Source organism: Vicugna pacos, chromosome 34, assembly GCF_048564905.1.
Source record: "Vicugna pacos chromosome 34, VicPac4, whole genome shotgun sequence".
Taxonomy (NCBI): Eukaryota; Metazoa; Chordata; class Mammalia; order Artiodactyla; family Camelidae; genus Vicugna; species Vicugna pacos.
In genome coordinates this window covers 9,383,193-9,403,590 of record NC_133020.1, presented here as the reverse complement: position 1 = coordinate 9,403,590, position 20,398 = coordinate 9,383,193, and the positions used below count along the sequence as shown (strand labels likewise).

Below are 20,398 nucleotides of genomic sequence, written 5' to 3'. Positions count from 1 at the left end.
GCTACATGGTTCCTGGTTTGCGTTTTTTGCCTCTTTGTTTAGTAAACTTCCAGTCATGTGTCAGGCTGGAGTAAGAAAGACTAAGTTTGCTTTTCGTGTTTTATCAGGTGTTCTTGGGCGCCTTGTCTTTCGTGTACTTTGCCAAAGCCCTGGCAGAAGGCTATCTGAAGAGCACCATCACGCAGATAGAGAGAAGGTTTGATATCCCTTCTTCACTGGTGGGAGTTATTGATGGTAGTTTTGAAATTGGTAGGTATTGCAGATGCCCTGACTTCACTTAAGTACAAGGTTTCTAGGCATGACAACTTCACTGCCTTCTGCTGTCTGCTAGAATCAGACCCTAATTGTAAAAATCTGATTTGGGCAGAATTTGCCATGACCTTATGCTACAGTAAAGGCAATTTGTTTTCTCCAAGCAAACAGCAATTAATATCCTGCCCCAGGTGTTCACTATTACATGACTCACACAATTCAGTTTCTAATCAGCATTTAAGGGAATTTTCTGGGAGAGATGGAAAGATGCTGCTGGTATTTTGAGTTAAAAGAATGTAGGAAGAATTATATATCCTGGAAGCCCTGTGATTCAAAGTTCGGAAAAATCCAAATGAGCCCTACAATACTGTATTGTAATGATTTAAGAAGAAGGTAAACCATAAAAGGGTTTTTTTTTCTGCCCAGTAGCCTGGAAAGAAAAGAAAGGGATTCGATTAAGAAGAACGCTAGAGCAAAGCAGGCAAAAAATATTCTGCTCTCCCGTGTCTTTGGTTAGCCATTGACTATACGTGTCCTCCAAGAACTTGAAAAGACTAAGTGACTTTAGACACTGTTTAAAGACTGTAATCCCACTTAGTCAGCTTCTTGAACTATAAACTAAGAGGCTTTGATTTTTTGTTGAAGTAAACAAAATGAGTAGCCCCTGTGACCCTTACTGCCTGTTGGGACTCAAATATATGCTACAGTAAAATCTCTGACGGCTGCAGGTGCAGCTTCACTTGAATTTTCAGAAGCGGGAAGGAACATTTTTCAATAATTACTTTTTAAGTTCTATTGGGCTGCACTCTGCCCGCCTGCAAGCCCTGTACTTGCCCAGCTTCAAGAGCAAAGAGAAGAGTCCGGAGTCAGCAACAGAGACATCAGTGGTTTAGTGGATAGAAGGGACTCTTACATGTCTGAAGCAGGGTCCGGGGACGACACACCACCCTGCAGGGCAGGCAGCAGACCAGCCATGGCAGCGGCTTTCACTTCCGGGGTGGGAGGGGGAGGTCACCACTTATAGGGGCAATTGACTTCAGGTTGGCTCACTGGTTACCAGGGAAACCAATAGAGGGGCACGCCCCTCACCGACTCTTTGATAAGCTATCCTATCCTAGAGTGGAGAAGTTCTGGTCTAAAGTTAGAGCAATCGCTAGTGGGGGTGGGGGCAAATACGTAGGATGGCAGTCCTGTGAGCAGAGTGTAGGTGACTCAGGGACTGGTCTAGTAGGGGACGTACAGAGAGCAGGAGAACAGCCATCTGGGGTGGCCCGATCCTGCAAGTTCACACTGTATATTTCAGTTCTTACTCTAAATATGACAGAATGAAAAGAGTGAATAGGTCAACTTTTGCCTTCAGACTTTTGCTTCCCAAATCCATCTTTCATCATCCTACCAGAAAGATTTCTTGGTTCAATGCTAGCCAAACATGAATGTTCACACAAATGACTGGATAATTCTGTTAAAATAAAATGCGTAGACTGATTCTGTAGGAAGGGAGGTTAAGAGTCTGTGTATCTAACAAGTACCACCTGATGTTAATGCTATTAGTCAATAGGCTGCACCTTGTGTAACAAGTTTCTGAAAAATTTGATCATATCACTCCCTTGTGTAAACTCCTTAGATAGGACTGGACAGTTGATTTATTCCTTGATGCCTGCCCTACCTAAAAACTGAATTCCAAATTAATGAAAGGCCACGGAGAGTCAAGGTAAGGGTAACACTGCATCAGGAGAAGCAGCAAGTAGGAAGAGGCAGCTGGTGCAAATCAAAAGGATCAGATTTACAGAAAAAAGAAGAAATGAGCAGATAGAAAATTACATATGAAGTCTTCTTTGATTATTGCTTGCTCTAGATTACTGTGTAAAAACTTGTCAGAGCTGAAAAGACTTAGAATCTGGTCCAAACTTTTCGTTGGATTCCCAGATCCTAATGGACAAATGGAGAGAATCTATGTTTGATAAAGCGTACTGATGTTTCACAGGATGTGACAAAGGACCCGAGTCCAAATTCACAGTAATTCTTCCAGACCATTCTAAGGATAGAAATTGTTTACTGGATTAGATGAAATAAAAGCCCCCTTCCTTCCATTGCGAGACTTTATCCCAAATATCACAGGTCGCTCTAATTAATAGTTTTCCAGAAAAGTGGGTTTCCTGGCTGTAATCTTAATTTACTCCTTTTGTCTCTCTCCACATTCCTTTCTTCCAGGATTCTGTACTCATTTCTACCCTCTCTCACTCACTTTAAATTCTTCTTCTTCTTTTTTAACAGAACAATTTCATTTATCTTTTGACATCAATTGACATGATCATCTAACATCCACATACTGGACAGTCAGTTTCTTCCCAAGTAAAGAATTTTTTCATAACAAGGACTCTTTCTCCAACAAAGTCAGAGAGTAGCCAAGAAAATGTTTTCTATATCGAGTCCTTAACATTTCCAGATATTAACTCTTTGTTTCAAGTATTTTTTTATGCGTTTTCTTCTAAATATTTTAAAACTTTCACTTTTTACATTTTAGTATTTAGTCAACTTGATGTAGATGTTTTTAGGCATACTTTGTTTTTTAAGGCAGTTCACAGCAAAATTGAGTGGAAGGTACAGAGATTTCCCATATACACCCTGCCCAGAGTGGTACATTCATTATAATTAATGACCTACAATAACACCTCAGTATCATCCAGAGTTCACTTAGGGTTCATTCTTGGTGGTGTATATTTTCTGGGATTGAACAAATGTATAATGACATGTATCCACTATTAAAGTATCATATAGAGTACTTTCAATGCCCTAAAAATCCTCTGTGCTCTGTCTGTTCACCCACCACTCCCCTCTACCCCCGGCAACCACTGATCTTTTTGCTGCCTCTGCAGTTTTACCTATTTTAGAATGATATATACGCAGAATCATACAGTATGTAGCTTTTTCAGATTGGATTCTTTCACATGGCAATAAGCATTTAAGGTTCCTTCATGTCCTTTCATGACTAGATTAACTCATTTCTTTTTGGCGCTGAATAATAATCCATTTTCTGGATGGAAACCTTAGTTTATTTATCTGTTCATCTACTGAAGGACTTCTTGATCGCTTCCAAGCTTTTTGGCAATTACAAATAAAGCTGCTATAAACATCTGTGGGTGCAGATTTTTGTGGGGACATAGATTTTCAGCTCTTTTGGGTTAAAACCAAGGAGCATGATTGTTACAGTGTATTTTGTGGTTCAAAACGTGGTCTCTCTTGGTGAATGTTTCATGTTGTATATTCTGCTATTATTGATGAAGTAGTCTGTAGATATCTACTATCTACATATTGCCAGTTGATTGGTGGTGTTGAGTTTATCTTTTTCGATTTTCTTTCTGCTAAATCTTTCCATTTCTGATAGAGGGGTGTTGAAGCCTCCAACTGTAACAGTTGACTCTCATATTTCTCCTTGAAGTTCTACCAGTCTTGCCTCACGTATTTTGATACTCTGTTACTAGCATATGCACATTAGGGATTGTTACGTCTTCTTGGAGAAGTGACTCCTGTATCATTATGTAACGGCCCTGATAACGTTCCTTGGTCTGAACTCCTGCTCTGTCTGAATTTAATATACTACTCCTGCTTTCTTTTGATTCCTGGTAGCATGCCGTATCTTTCTCCATCCATTTACTTTTAATCTGTAGGTGTCTTTATATGTAAAGTGAGTTTCTTGTAGACAAAATCTTGACCCATTCTGACAATCTCTGTCTTTAATTGGTGCATACAGACCGTTGATGTTCAAAGTGATTACTGATACAGATTAATGTCTACCATATTTGTTACTATTTTCTATCTGTTGCTCTTGCTCTTTGTTCCTCTATTTGTCTTCCACTCTTATTCTGCCTTTTCTGGTTTTTATTAACCATTGATAATATTTTATCTTCTGCCCTTTATTAGCAAATCAGTTACACTTCTTTATCTCACCTGCTTTTTTGGTTGCTGTAGAGTTTGCAATATATATTTACAACTAATCCAAGTCCACTTTTAAATAACTATACCACTACATGGGTCGTGCAAGTACCTTAGAATAACAAAATAATTTATTTCCTCCCTCCTATCCTTTGTATCATTCATTTAATTTCACTTATACGTAAGCATACTTACATCATGCATAAGAATACATTACTGAATAAATTGTTGATATTATTATTTTTGGACAAACCGTTATCTGCCAGATCAATTAATAAAAATAAAAGTTTTTCATTTACCTCCACTTGTTTCTTCTCTGATGCTCACCCTTTCTTTATGTACATCTAAGTTTCCAAACTTAATCATCTTTCCTTTCTCTTAAGAACTTCTTTTAACATTTCATGAGAGGCAGGTTTACTAGACACACATTTCAATATTTGTTTTTCTGAGAAAGTATTTCTTCTTTACTTTTGAAGAATGACTTCACAGCGTACAGAACTACAGGTTGGTGGAGTTTTTCTCTCAACACTTTAAACACTTCTCTACACTCGTTCCTTGTTTGCACGGTTTCTGAGAAGAAGTCAGACGTAATTTTTATTTCTGTCTTCTATAGGTAAGGTGGGATTTTTCCTTGTCTTTTCTGAGGAAACTTCTCCTTATCTTTGATTTTCTATAGTTTGAAAATAACATGTCTAGTTTAGATTTTTTGGCATATCTCATGCGCATTGTTCTCTTAGCTTCCTGGATCTGTGGTTTCATGTCTGACATTAATTTGGTAGAAATTCTCAGTCACTATTGTTTTAAATATTCCCTTCTTTCTTCTCTTTCAATTCCCATTACCTGTACATCACACCGTTTGTAGTTCCACAGTCCTTGGATATTCTGTTCTGTTTTTTACAGTCTTTTTCCCCTTTGCTTCTCAGTTTTGGAGTTTTCTGCTTCTGCACCCTCAAGCTCAGAGACTGTTTCCTCAGCTGTGTCTAGCCTCCTAGTAAGGCCATCAAAGGCGTTCTTTATTTCTGTTACAGTGTTTTTGATCTCTAGCACTTTTTTTCAGTTCTCAGAATTTCCATCTCTCTGATTACATTGCCCATGTGTTCTTGCATGCCGTTTACTTTATCCATTAGAGCTCTTGGCATCTTTATCATACTTGTCTTAAATTCTCAGTCTGAGGACTTCAACATCTCTGCCATGTCTGGTTCTGATGCTTTCCCTGTCTCTAAAAAATATTTTTCTTTCTACTTTTAATATGTAATTTTTTTTTCTTCATAGCCAGGAAGGATGTAATGGGTAAAAGAAACTGCTATAAATAGGCCTTTAGGAATGTGATGGTGAAGTATGAGAAAAAGGAAGCATCCTATAGCCCTGTGGCTCTGGGGTTCTTAGTGAGCCTGTGCCTCTGGACTGTAAACTTCAGACCTGCTTCTCAGTCCCCCTGACCTCCATCAGTGGGACAGGAGGGCTAGAGCCGGCTAGGGTTGGGTACTTCCCTTCCCCCAGGTCAGTCAGGCTCTGATCATGCCCCAGCAGGTGAGACTCTGATTAACTGGTTTCCCCTGAAGTCAGGCTTTCTTAAGAAAAACAGAGCGCTTGGCATATTTCAAAATGGTTCTCTTTCCCCTCTTCATGCAGGAAGCCAAAAAGTTTTACTCTCCAATATTCACTGAGAACCTAGTTGAGCTTTTGAAATAAAACTCACAAAAGTGTGGGGACCTTCAAACACTAGGTCCTCCTGGAGCTTTTTATCACTCAGATTGTCCATGCTGAGCCTCCAGCGACTTGTCAGTTATAGTTCAGGGTTCTCTTTCCTTAGCACTTGTTCCTAAGGAGATTTGTTCTTGTGGACTTCAGCTTCAGCGGGCCACAATTCTCTGCATTTGCTTATTGGTCTCTCCAACTTTGGGGCCAGCATTTGCCCTATGACCCCCTCTCTGACAGATCTAAGAAGAGTTGCTGATTTTTTGGCTTTTTACTTGGTGTTGGGATGGAGTGGCTACTTCCTGCTTCTTACATGCGGGACCAGAAAGGTACATCCTCAGAATAAATTTTTTATATAAAGTCAGGTAGCAATCTCTTTATGTTATTGTAACTAATTGTCCAATCACCACTAATTGAATATATACTTAACTCAATTATTTGCAATACATTCTTTATCATATATTATCTACCATTTAAGTGCAAATCTTTTCTATAAGTCTGTTTATCCATAACTCAATACAAGACTGTCTTCTTTTTTTTTTTTACATTTTTTAACATTTTTTATTGATTTATAATCATTTTACAATGTTGTGAAGACTGTCTTCTTGATTATAGTTTTATAATTAGCTCTGCTATTAGGTAGGAAAATCTACTTTTCCATCAATTTTTTTTTTTTTTTAGTGTGAGGCATTTTCTTATTTATTTATTTTTATTTATTTTTTTTTACATTTTTTATTGATTTATAATCATTTTACAATGTTGTGAAGACTGTCTTCTTGATTATAGTTTTATAATTAGCTCTGCTATTAGGTAGGAAAATCTACTTTTCCATCAATTTTTTTTTTTTTTTTGGCTATACTTGGATAAGTTCCCTGAAATACCCTATTTTGGCTTGATTGAAATTGCATAGAATTTATATATCAAACCAGATGACTGACATTTTACATTAGTGAGTCTTTCCATCCATAAATATGGTATATCTCTCCATTTATTCAGCCCTTTTTTATAGCTTTCAATATTATATTTATGAACTATAAATAAACTACTAATCTTTTGTTAGATGTATTCCTACGTATATAAAGTTATATTGCTATTTTGAAAAGAACTTTTTAATTACATTTCCTTTTATTAATTCCTGGAACACTGAAACAGTATAAATATGTATGCAGCAATCTAGTGAACTTATGTTAATTTTAATTAATCGTTTTTAGATGCTGTAGAGTTTTACGAACAATCATATTGTCTGATACAGAAGACAATTTCGTACAGTTCTCTTCAATTCTTAGATTTGTTATTTCTTGTTCTTGGCCTCTGTCAGAGGACATCCTCCTCTCACTTCTGACCTTAATGAAAATACTTTTAAAACTTCACCACTAAACAATATGCGTGCTGTATGGTTTTGATAGAAAACACTTTAAAAGCTGATTTTTTTCAGATTTTTTTTTCTTATCACAAATGAGTGGTTAATTATATTGAATGCTTTTACCACATCTCTTAAGACAACCGTGGAATTCTTCTCATTCCATTATTTAATACAGAGGTTTAATTAATAGATTTTTTTGGTAGTAGCTTTGCACTTCTAGAATGAACTGCATTTGATCTTTCCTTTCATTGTCCTTGTCTAGCCTGGTTTCAAGGGCATATTACTCTTATAGCAAGAGCTGTGTAGCTTTCTTTTCCATTACGTGAAGTACTGGGGTGGGGGTGGGTGTTTGGGGAGAGAGAGAGAAAAAGAGAGAGGAAAAATCTATTACTTGAAAATTTGATAAAACGTATTTGTAAAACTCTCTGGACCTATTGTCTTTTCCAGAAATTAGTGACAGTAGATGTGAAAGAATTTTAATGCCCAATTTGGTTTTTTACATTACTCATCACCACTTATTTTCTAGGTATATCTTCTGAGAATTCAGAAGAAAGGATACTAAGCAAAGGAAGCAAAAACTTGTGTAGATATCACTGACACTAAAACGGTATCATGTACTGTTTGGCAAACCCACTAATGTAACACAGAATTAGTCTGTAAACGTGAGTTCTTTGCTGTGAGGTGTTGGTGGCCCAGGAGTTGGGGAGGGAAGGTGATGGTGCAGTGGGGCGGGGGAAGGACACATTACCTATGAATTGAAAGTCAGCTTTCACTTTAGTTTGGTTGATTTACTGTGACAGATCAGCAAAACTATAGACATAATTATCAATATGATATGATACAGAATTTCTTCTACTAAATACTTAAATGTCAAATGAGGAATCGCATACTCAGTTAGGTCTTTGTTTAATCTGAAAACTGAAAAAAGTTTTATTCTTCCTGGAGCCACACAGCCTGGAGCCACAGAGCCTGGAGCCACTGTAGCCTGGAGCAAGCTACTTTTCTCACTGTCATGATTGTCCTCCAGGCTGTTCTTTTTGCACTTGACGAAAGCTGGCAGTGTGAACAAACAGTAGTAAATTAGATGATTGCTTACAGAGGTAAGGAAACACACTCTTTCTGGAAAATTGGAAACATCGAGAACTTCAAAGCAAGGCCACCCAACAGCCATCACAATCAATTGCTGGAGAAGTGCTAGGTTTTACTCCACCTAGCACTGCAGTTCTTAAAAACTAAATATTCCAAATGCAAATATCTAAAACTTTAAAGCCCTTTTAAATCTAAGACCCGAAACAGTGTTTATCAAAGCATGTTCCAGGAACCATCTCCATCAGCATATTTAAGCTGGTATTAAAAATGCAGATTTCTTGGCCTGCTCCCCATGCACCTCCCCAACCATGGAATCAGAAACTGTTAGGAGCTGCCAAGATTCTGCATTTTTAATATTTCTATTTCCCTCACCATCCCTTTCCAGCAATTTTTGTGCACAGCAAAACATAAGAACATCCTTCCTAAAGCATGTTTAATCAGTTATCATCACCATCAGCTAAAATTTATCACATCCTTCCTTCACTAGAGATAGTTGGAGGACCTAAGTTCCACCTTCAGAAAAAAATTCTTTATTTTTTTAAAAAAGAGATGGTTATATTTTATACAGATTTTCTATTTTATAAAATAGAGGCATACATTGAGGGTTATATAAAACTGATATATTTCTGAAGTTACGTGGAATAATTTTTATTTCTATTTTGAGTCATATTTTTGTAAAAAGCATATAAACATGTTTTTCATAATTTGAATAAAACATGTTCATTTTATTTTTTCTTTCAGGAATATCAGCTAAAGCAAGAGTATATAATGTATGTCAAGAGCAAATGGGAAACTAGTAGAAGTTTTAATAGAAAACGTTAACAAGTGAAGAAACAGTAATAAAGTTCACTTCAAAATCACCAGGGAAAATTTAAGAGAGCAACTAAAGAAAGACTCTATTACTTGATTTACTGATAAACCACTTTAAAAGGACAGATAATTAAGGTGGATGAAAATAAGGTAGAAGTGTTGGTTATGAAAATATTTTGATAAAGGAATGAGATGATTGAAGTAACGAAGCTAAAGATAGTTTCAACAGACATCTCAGATTAAAGGAAAGAAAGACAAATGATGTGGAAGATGTTGGAGACGGCTTAGTCAAAAACAGAATGTTGCCAGACCTTCTTACAGGCATTTGTTCATTTAGTTACTCTGATGACTTATTTCTAAGTTCTCTAATGTATGAATATTTTATTCTTTTCCCCAAAGGGAATCTCTTAGTTATTACATTTGTTAGCTACTTTGGAGCCAAACTTCACAGGCCAAAAATAATTGGAGCAGGATGCCTGATCATGGGAGTTGGAACACTGCTCATTGCAATGCCTCAGTTCTTCATGGAGAGGTAAGTCTAAAGCAAACATCTTTTTCTTGCTTTAACCAACTGCATGTCTTCCTTTTGATGATTACAATTATTATTTACAGTTAAGAAAATAACTCCTTGCTTAAACCATGGCAATTTGTATCTTACTTTTTTTTCCATCCACTTTGGGCAAAATTTCAAAATGCTTACAATTTTACTTACAATTTCATAATCTATAAAATACTTTTTTGATATACTACTATGTATTGATGTCAACAAAATTAAACAGAAATGTTCACTAACGTGTCTTCATTCAAATGTTTTCATTTAGCTGGGAGGCAAAGTATATAAGTAAAAAGAAAACAATATATTGTGTGGTAAATGTCGAACGAGTGTCCAATGGGTAATGAATGAATGCCACAGACAATATGCAGGACCATGGTATAACTGACTAGCAGATCTCTGACTGAGGGACATTTAACCAACTGAAGTAATTATTCAATGTCCAAATATTTTCTCATAGAATTTTCTCCATAGAAGATGAGCATTTGTATTCCTTAACCCTGGAGTTTACTTTTGATAGTAATTCTGTTAGTACTTGCATACAAGTTTAGTCATTCCAAAGGCTTCCATATTTGTCATGTCATTTCACCTTTACAAAAACCTGTAATTGAGGAAAGCATAGTTTATCTTTTATATTTTAGAGCTAAGGACAATGACTTAGAGAGTCTGGTGACCTTCTCAAGTTTAGGTGTTCTGTAATCACAGAACCGGAATCCTAAAACAAGTACTTTGAGTTCTTTGTACATATTAACGTTGCCTCTCTTCTCTGTGATTACTTATTGCCCACTGAGTGAAGTGACTACCATGAGATTTTGAAGCAAGAGAGTATTTTAGAAAATTATATGGCAAGAAATACTTGGATGATTGCCCACTCTAGACCACCATATCATGACATTTTAGAGCTGGAGAGACTTAGAAATGATCGGGTCCAAACTTCCTTTTGGATTCCCAGGTTACTTATATAAAAATAGCCTGATTTTGACTTCTGTGTCCAATCTATAAAGATCACAGAATCCTCTGTGTAGGGCCTCTCCTACCTGTTTGGATGGTTTCTCTGGCTCCTTTGTCTTCACTTGGAGAGGGATCTGTAGCTTCAGGACTTCTGCATGCTCTTTAGACATCCATCTGGCCTCCTTTCCATGGGGCAGAAGTTTTCTTGATCATTGAGGTTCTACAAAGGTGTATATGGGGCCAGTGGGCAAGGAGGAGGCAAAGGAGAAGGCTGAGGAAATGGGTCTCCAGTCCACCTAACCCCTCCCTGACCCATGGCTGTGTTTTCTGTTCCAATCACTGAGCCCCCATGCAACAGTTTACTCAGAGGGGGAAAAAGGTTCCACTACTAAAAAAATTTAAAAATTTGAAAGTAGTTACAGAGGATAGATAAATCCTTGACCACTGACCCAACTCATTCTGGGGTGGCTCTTCTATGTGACCTTGACCATGGTACCTAACCTTCCTAGGCCTCAGTTTATGCATCTTAAAATAGGTATTATAGACATTGAAAAGAATACCTAGCTTGTAATGCTGTTGCAAATACTAAATGATGTGACACAGCTAAAATGGTGACCAAATTTCCTGACCTAACTAGTAGCTGTGTTTTTCTTGTTGTGTATTGTTATCACATCCTCCTCAGATAAATAAGCCACCTGGTTTTAACCAGAGACCAGAAATAAGTTGTCTTAAAGATGTTGCATCCAGATTAATAATAGTCTTATTTTAAGTTAATGACAAACAGACTAATACAAGAAAATCAGAAGGAGAATTATATCTAAGAGAAGCCAGCCAGGCTAGTGCTGACAAAGGATGTCAAACAAAGACAGATTCTTACTGACCACATTTTATATGTTGAAAGACATATTTGTTCATTTATTATTCAGTGTCTGCCATTTGCTTGGTACTGTGCCACGTAATGGGGAAAACCCAAAACGAAATAAAACAAAAATACGCACACATAATACTTGCCCTCATGAAGTTTGCTATCTACTGAGGATACTGCCCAGCTTCATACTCAGAAAACGTAACTAAAAGCCTATGAGTTCTCTGTAATAAGACAAAATTATCAATAAAAATTCATGTGCAAATACATAGACAAGTATTTTAAAAATAAAATTAAAAAATAACTTCTTTTTAACCTTTCACAGCATTAGTCACTAACTGGATACTTGTCCAAAACGTAATTTCTGTTCTCTCAAAGATGACTACACTTTGTCTACCTGCAGAAATACCCTTCAGGTCCAGCAAAACATAGTATTACTTATAGGTATCAATTATTGAGGGCCTACCCCCAACAAACTGTGTTCAGCTTTATGTGTGTTAGTTCCTCTGACTTATAAATTTAGTAAATATTTATGGATCATTGTTCTAGGTAATGGGGATGGAGTAGTGACAAAAATCTCTGCTCGGAAGGATCCTATCAGGAGGAGATACACAATAAATAAACAGATAAATAATGCTATAGTATGCAAGATCCAGTGTGAAGTGCTACAGAGAAAAATAACCCAGGGAAGTCACATAACAGGATATGTGTGTTGGGAGGGGGATACAGTTTAAAGTAGGGTTGTCAGGGGGTGGATCGCTGAGATGATGACATTTGGGAAAGGCTGAAGGCGATGCGGGGAGAGCCATCCAGCCTCGGGAAGAAGACTCTAGGCTAAATGGACAGTGAATGCAGTGTTCCTGCAGCAGGGGGGATGTGGGCACGGGGTGAGCTCCAGGCATGGATGAGCGTGGCAGGAGTGTGACGGGGTAAGGAGGAGACGTCAAGGTGTTTCTCAAACCGTGATGGACGTGTGAACCACCTGAGGCTCCTGGCAACGTACATGATTCTGATTCAGTAGCTCTGGGGTGGGGTTTGCTGCTGCTGGTCTGCAGACCACACTTCCGGTAGAAAGGTCACAAATAATGGCAAGGACCTTTCCTTCTCAGAATGGCGTGGGAAGCCAGAGGAGAATTTTGAGCAGAATGGCATGATCTGACAGATTTTTAAAGGGACACACTGACTATTGCTTGGAAAAATAACTCTGGTGGGGCAAATTTAAAAGCAGAGAGACTATTTAGGGGGCTGATATAAACTTCACGCATTACAATCAAGAGTGCATCACTCTGTGTTGGAAGCTAGGTCAGAACGAAAATCCCTGATTTAAAAGCATTTCCACCACTGGTCCCCTGTTCAGTCCCTTCCTTGTCTCCTTATCCGACAGAGCCTAAATAGACCCAGAACACAGCTACAGTCTCCATTTTACAACTAGGAACATTGGAATTGGAAAAGGCTAATCGATTTTTCCAGGGTGTCACATATCGTAACTAGTGAAAAAGGTGGCCCTTACATAAAATTCCATTTATGCAAAATCTAAATAATTGTGCTTGCAGTAATTCCCTTATGATAGATTAAACTGAGAAAGCTCAAATAATTAAAACACTTGGAAATATGACATAATCAACTATCGATAGTCATTGTAAGAGCCTTTGGGTGTTATAATAGTCCCTGGTATCTCTGGAATTGTATTAAGGAAAATTATATTTACCATGATTTTAATGCTAAATGTTCTCTGTAGCTAAGAATTAAAAAATGGTCATCCTCATTAAGTGGCTCTTAATCTATTTTCATCAAGGACCCATTTGATAGAAGTGACAAAAACTATGAACACCTTCCCTTAAACATTCACATGCATACAAAAATAGTCTTACTTTTACCATGGGGTTCATAGACCCATTGAGGCATAGGTTATGCAAAACTGACAGAAGCTAACCCATTTATCAACCTGAATATGTTAACGACTCCATGTATCTTGTCCTTACCATGCTGAATAGGTTTTTACTATGAACGTATTTCAAACATTACTATGATTATTAGCCTTTAATCCCAAAGTACCTGAACAAAAGGAGAGTCAAGGTGACGTGATGTCCTTCTGTCAGGTACCTCTACGCTGGAGGGTACAAGTGGAGCAGAAAAATTAGCTCCCGAAGGATGATTTGAGAGGGAGTATGGCACCGCGGCACTGTAGACAGAATAACCCCAGTCCCACCACCCAGCATTGGCTCTCCAACCCAGCCGCCACTGTAACCTGATAAACAGAGGCAAGGGTAGAATTAGAAATAACTTGGTGCCAGATTAATAAACTGTAGAGGAAAAGGCTACCACCTGGATAAATAGCTTCTGAAAGCTCATGTATCGTCATCAGTTCTCTAGAATCAGTATTGCAATTGTTCTACTAAATTTACGACTTGAACTGCAGTGTGCCAATGGCCGTAGTTGTCAAGTTAGTGCTTTTCCGCTGGCTTAGAGATAATCATGATTTTACAAAGTGTTGGATATTTTTTCCCCATAGGAGCAGATAATTTGTAGTCATTATTTTATATTAAAATGAGCCTCTCTAAATAATTCTTACTTTTACTTTCTTTCGTAATGCTGGGTAATTGGCTCAGATATGGTGTAATACCTGTGAACCAAACTATTGTTAAACGCTGGTTTGGTTGAGTGATTCAGATTCGGGAAGAGCTGTAAACTCAAACAGGTCCCCTCGGGAGCTAAGCAGTGTACATAGCATGTTTTTAGTATGATGTTAAATGAGCCTGCAGTAAAGGAAACACTTTTTTTTTTTAATACAGGTACAGATATGAAAGGCATTCTCTCTCCTCTAATTCCACTCTCAGCATCTCTCCATGTCTCCTGGAGTCCAACAGTCAATTACCAATCTCAGTTATGGAAAAACCACAATCCAAAAGAAGTAATGGTAAGATGATTATTTTTGTACTTGACTAAGCCAGCTCTTTTTAAAGACTTAATCGGAGCTTTCGTATGAATAAAAGAGATCTATGTGATTTTTGCTGTCAAAAGCTTTCACTACATAAGATGAGATGTTCGAGTGTGAAAAAAAAATTCCCAGAATATACGGTAGTATATGATGAGATCCTAAGAAAATACGCAGACAATCAAATTTTATGGAAAGATGGGGCATTAAGTGCTGGTGACTGAGAAGAGCTTCCAGTGGTTCCAAATAAGGTGGACTGTGAAACAGGGAAAAACTAGTTCAGCTCGTACAAGTCTCAGTCCATTGCTCAGATATAAAAGAAAAAATATTTCCCCCCCCAAACTCAGTTTACTTTCTGCGTTTGGCCCCTTTTTGCCAGAATGGTAAAAACGTAGTCTCAGCCAGTTTGTCCCTGAGCTCTACCCATTTTCCCAGGGGTTGCTTACATTCTGGGGAGCTTACATAACAGTAAAGGGGAACACTGGGGGACAGGGAGGTCTTGGTGTTATCAGTCCTCTGTCAGCCGAAATATCTAAAATCCCTCTGGTCACAGTGTTGGGTCGTACATATCATCCTGGGTCATCTTATGTCCACGTTCGTGTCCTCTTCAGCACAGCGGCTCTCTCTGATGCCAAAGTGGCCTTGGAAACATGGAAATAATTCTACTTTCCACATAAGATAGGATGTGGGGAATCTGGTGAGACTGTCCGGAGCTCCACATGCTGACACACTGCACGGCAGCGCTGCATGTGAGCCACTGAGGGGCTGTGGGAATGGTCTCTTCTGAGTCAGTCCAGGCACTGAAAACCCTGGGAAAAGACAGAGGCAGGCGTGCTTAGTACACGGTGCAGCCATCCCCGATCTGGGGTCTTCTACCTCCCTGGGCTCTACCTGACCACGGTGGTACAGGTTCTCCTCACTCACGCAATCCACGAATCTACGCACAGGGGTTTTCCATGTCCCCAGGATGCTGCACTGGCTGGCACTCAAATCCCTTCTCTCCGTAACCCTTTAGCATCAAAACACTCAGCACTTCCTCCCGCCTCTGCCATCTCACCCCCTACTCCTAGCCTGGGGAATATTTCTATATAGGCAGTATGGATGCCTTTCATTTGATACACCTGCTACCCAGCCAAATCATTTACCTATACCATGAAACCTTTTCACTCCCCTATGTCCTCATTCATGCTTTCTTTGGAGATGTCTTTTCCTGGTCAATGAAGAGGTCTGGCTCTTTGAATGAAGGGAAGGGCCAGGGGATTAAAAGACATATGAGGGGAGAAAATGGGGAGGTCGTAAAGCATATGAAATATTTACTGTCCTGCTGTATGAAAAGAAGAAAGAGAATTCCAGAAGAAAAGGCAAGTGTGAAAGAAGGTGATAGCTACCTTCAGGAGGACAGACATAAATCAATGGATGAGAACAGAGGGCTTGTTTATGTCAGAATATAATGGAGAGTAAACTCTATTCAGGTCCACGTAAGGAGGCAAGGGCATGAGCTAAAGGATGTGGACTTTCATCCGTGCACAATGTACAGTCACTGAAGGTGTTTTATGTTGGTTTTGGTTTTGCCCATCAGGGAAGAGACATGCTATCAACAATAATACAACTAATTAGGAAATACTTAAACCTTTAATGGTAAAAAGAGAAATGGAGGGTTTAGGGTTGAGGAATGCAATTTTTTTTCATGTAAGGAGACAAGTTATTAGGCAGGTACAGAGTATAAGACTCACAACTCAATCCTCTGTTTCTCCTTCACATGAGGCCCTGAACCCTTAAAGTCACAGACATTAAACACAGTGGACACGAGGCTCATCCTAGCAGTGACAGTGGGGTAAACAGAGGACTCTTCTTGAAAATGCTTGGCACAGAAACCCGATTTCGCCCACAACCATCTTGAGCAGAGCTGTCCACCGGAACTTCTCTGATGATGGAAATGTTCTGTTCAGTACAGTAGCCACTGGCTGCATGTAACAATGAAGTACTGGTTATATATAGCTAGTGTGAATGAGAAAACTAATTTTAATTTTACGTAATTTTAATTAATTAAGTTCAATAGTGACATGTGACCCCTACATTGAAAGCACAGATCTAAGTGTCTACACTTATCTACAAGACTCCTCTACTAACAAGCTTAGTTAAATCTTGCAAGTGTTAGGGCTGGAATTGATGTTGCAATCAAGTTTTGGTAAAGGCATTCCCACTATATTTTGGGGGGTGGTATAGAAATCCAGGGAAGATTCGTGAAAAATCCCTAGCCCCTTGTCTACATTCCTAGGAGAGGCAGAATCAGAGTTAAAAGCAACAGGACTGCACAGTAGTCTTTTCTGTCACCAAGTCTGATTCAGCTACACAAAAACATCACCCCAGTTCTTCATAACCCATCCTTTACCTTCAAAGATTACTTTCAAGGTCACTAAAGGAGAAAACACCTCCTACCTCATAGGGCCACTAGGAGAATTCAGTTGAACAATGTCTGCAAACCACTTAGCCCAGCGTCTGGCAGAAAGGGAGCATCTGGAAGTGGTAATCTTTGGAGGGTGTTATATTCTCACTTGTATTAAAGTCACTAAATTCTTCAAAATATATTTAATTGATGATATGGGAGTAATTATTCTACTTCACATGATCATATTAAGACATGACTTTTGGGACAGCATTGTAAAATTGTTAGCTTTGAATGCCACTCTAAAAATACTGTTGACGGTTCTTTTTGTCGGAATAGTTCTGCAGCCGAAGCACACAGGGTTTTACATTTTTATATGAATTTGCTCTGAAACAGGAGTCTTCAAAATGACCATTCACTATCAAACAATTGTAACTGTGGGCAATGTGGCTCAAATTTGAAGTTATCACTCATATAAAATTTTGAATTTCAGATAAAACTTGGTCAGCAACAAAATTCCAAATGTTGCAAAATAGAAAAGTTTGAAGATTTTAAAGCCTTGGTTCAAAATTTTGTGTTTTGTCCCAAACAGGGTATTGAATGTTATTGGGGGGGGGGTAAGAATTCAAAGAATTTATTATAAACATGAAATAAAAAGAAGAGAGAAAAGAAGTGGGGAACAGGTATGAGGAGCAGTCGAGTTCCTTGGTCAGAGGCTCTGCGGGATTTACTGTGCTGAAAATACTGGAGTTACAAAACATTTTCCAATCTGGCTCAAACTCCTATCAAATTACATCGATTGCCAACTTCTGCATTTTAATGCAGCTTTAGGACAACGTGTAGAAATGCAGAAAAACTGTTTAACGTTGATAGTGATCTAATTTCAATCCTCTTGTTTGCTTTCCCTTCAAGAGTGTGAAATTGATAGCAGCTCCTCCATGTGGGTTTATGTCTTCCTGGGGAACCTTCTTCGTGGAATTGGGGAAACTCCCATTCAGCCTCTCGGCATCGCCTACCTTGATGATTTTGCCAGTGAGGACAATGCGGCTTTCTATATTGGTAATGTGCACCTCATCCATCTTCTTGGGAAGCAGGGTGCCTGGCTTTCTCAATTCCATTCTCAACTTCATAGGGTGTGGAAGGTTTCATACTTCATCTCCAACTTCTTTATTCAGTTCACCTGTGAGCTCAGCGGCAGTGATGTACGACCCTGTACACGTACCTTCATGGAGACCTAAGAAGGACCAGAACAAGGCCTGAGCTAACCCCATGTCTGGAACAGGTCCCAGTGGATGGATTAGCAGCTAAAAATCACAAAACCCAAAATATAGCAAAGGCCAACTCCAAATCCAGATGAATCGAAGCAGCATTTATTGAGTGCCTCTTGTGTCCTGGAAGCTAAATTTGTTCTCGGTCTCACGCAACAGTCTTGACTTCTTGGGGTTCTGATCTTTTGAGGGCCTTGCCCTCAGAAACAGGACAAGATTTCAGTTCACTGAGTGGGGCTGTAGCTAGCGTCACTGTAGAGTTCTGCCCTGGCTATTCACACAGGACTCCACAGGGCTCTGATGACAGCCAAGCATGCTGTGGTTAAAAGCAAAGCACCCGTTCTAATGGAAAATTTCAGCATAGACCAATACCTGGAACTGGAAAAGAAATTCCATCACACATTCTAGGCAATCACTCTGGAGATGGGAGGAAAGGTGGCAACCAGGAGATGCACGCAGGGGTTGGGGTGTCCCCGTCCTGTCCAGGAGCTCAGTGCCTGTCCACTCTTCACCCTCTCTTCTGTTCTGAAAGGATCTGATAACTGCTGTCTACTCCTCCAGTTAATTTAAATTAATCTCCCAGTGATATGTGTATATTAAGCTCTGTGGTGAAATAAAAGACAAATGGGAGATACTTAGCCGGAAAGAGCAACCTTTCTGGTTACTAAAAACAGCGTCATTTAGGACACCTGCCCCACTTGCCTGTTTAAGCTGCCCAGGCTGCTCCTGTGCATCCCGGAGCGCATCTCTCCCCTCTCCCCTCTCCCAAGTCTAGATCCTTGGCTGGTCACGTAGTTACTGCTCTCACAGATGGTCCCATGGAAACTCTGAATGCACGTTCTTTTTCATTAAGGTGGAAGAAATCAATTTTCATGTCAAAACAAGTCTTATGCTTAACTGACCATAAAAGGTTTTTGAAAGACTGTCACAGTAGTATAATTCAGATTTTTATCACTGGGGGAAATCTAATCCGAGGCAGTAAGTTTCTGCTCCTTTGGGGGAAATTAACTTCTTCAGAGTCTTAGTGTCATTTTCTTACTAGAGTTAATTAACACCTTAAAAATGTTCATTCTTCTTCCAACACTGAGAAAGACTTATTTCTGGATTCAATGAGGTTGAAAAATGGACAAATTAAGCACATTTAAGTGAAGCGTCGATGACATATTTTCAGCTACTAGCTGGATCTCACGTGTATTTCTTGCTTAAAATGTATTAACTTACAAAAGCAAAGAAATGGTACTCTCTTTTTTATTTTTTGGTGCAGGGTGTGTGCAGACGGTTGCAATTATAGGACCAATCTTTGGCTTCCTGTTAGGCTCGTTATGTGCCAAGCTGTATGTTGACATTGGCTTTGTAAATCTAGGTAAGGGAGTTTATTTCTATTTATTCGTTTATTCTAATTCCTGTAATTTTTTAATGGGGCTGGTGTCGAAAATATCAAGTTGCCTTTCATAAAATGACAGGATGGTAGCCTTTCACAGAATGAAAATAATCCATGGAAAACTTATTACCTATATAATCACCACACACACTAATAAATGGAATAGGAAAATTGGAAAAATAGGTGGTGATCAGAACTGGATGGCCCATGGTTTGTTATTCAGATGTATCATTTTCCACTTCTGGTTTCCCAGTTCAAACGCATTCCAGCACAGTGAAGACTAACAACTGTGGCTACTTGTCGGCTCTTGTTGGTTTCAAGTACATCAACATTTATTACAGTCACATTAATTGATAACATATTCATGGACTTGCCAGTAAGGCCAAGGACTGAAAGTCTTCCGGCAACTAAAATTCTCTTCTTTAATGTACAAACTTTTTTTAGTTGAAGGCATATTATAGTGAGATGAACCTTCCTTTCAGGGGAATGCTTTAGGGGAGGGGATGAATGCAGGACCTCATCTTTCCATAACTATTAATTTGCTTCTTTCCTTTTAAGATGTAGCCCCTAGACACAGAGAGTATTCATCTGTGTGTGTTTTTTTTTTTTAAGAAATCCAAGAAAACAGAAGCAAGAAAACAAGTTTCATTTTTAAAAATTCTGGAATTGCATTTTCATCAGTCTGTGTTATAAATAATTATTGTGTATTAAAATAGAATGCAAAACTTGGGCTAGTTGTTCTTTTTTTCATCAGATAAACTGGAATAATGCATTCCCAAAATTCTATTTATTCATTTATTACCCCCTCCCCCAAAGTTTTATTTTACTTCTATTTTACCTCAGGTGATATTCTACCACAGTGAGCAAAATAGTTGAGTTCCTTGACTTCATGAAGTTTAAAATATGGTCATGGA

The 20,398-nt window shown here is 38.6% G+C and overlaps 1 protein-coding gene and 3 long non-coding RNA genes across 10 annotated transcripts in view; 1 reads left to right on the top strand and 3 right to left on the bottom strand.

The window, feature by feature from the left end:
• Positions 1-1,252, bottom strand: part of LOC140691348 (uncharacterized) — a 38,443-nt gene extending 37,191 nt beyond the window's left edge. For both annotated transcript variants that reach the window (XR_012066971.1, XR_012066970.1), the window contains exon 1: positions 1,166-1,252. This is a non-coding gene — a long non-coding RNA (uncharacterized lncRNA). The remainder of the gene's footprint in view (positions 1-1,165) is intronic.
• Positions 1-20,398, top strand: part of SLCO1C1 (solute carrier organic anion transporter family member 1C1) — a 46,059-nt gene that overhangs the window by 1,173 nt on the left and 24,488 nt on the right. For 2 of the 3 annotated variants that reach the window (XM_006199916.4, XM_072954756.1), the window contains exons 2-6: positions 108-249; positions 9,545-9,677; positions 14,307-14,431; positions 17,748-17,894; positions 19,368-19,466. In XM_006199916.4, the coding sequence (XP_006199978.1) occupies positions 108-249; positions 9,545-9,677; positions 14,307-14,431; positions 17,748-17,894; positions 19,368-19,466 (646 nt within the window). The remainder of the gene's footprint in view (positions 1-107; positions 250-9,544; positions 9,678-14,306; positions 14,432-17,747; positions 17,895-19,367; positions 19,467-20,398) is intronic. The other variant, XM_072954758.1, reaches the window with a different exon arrangement.
• LOC140691349 (uncharacterized) lies at positions 8,136-11,057 on the bottom strand. Its single transcript, XR_012066976.1, has 2 exons — positions 10,736-11,057; positions 8,136-8,299 (listed from the first exon to the last, which is right to left on the bottom strand). It is a non-coding gene; the product is annotated as an uncharacterized lncRNA (long non-coding RNA).
• LOC107033153 (uncharacterized) overlaps positions 14,277-20,398 on the bottom strand; it is a 75,975-nt gene continuing 69,853 nt past the window's right edge. For 3 of the 4 annotated variants that reach the window (XR_012066972.1, XR_012066975.1, XR_012066974.1), the window contains exon 5: positions 14,277-15,258. This is a non-coding gene — a long non-coding RNA (uncharacterized lncRNA). Of the gene's footprint in view, positions 15,259-17,851; positions 18,070-20,398 lie in introns of all 4 variants that reach the window. The other variant, XR_012066973.1, reaches the window with a different exon arrangement.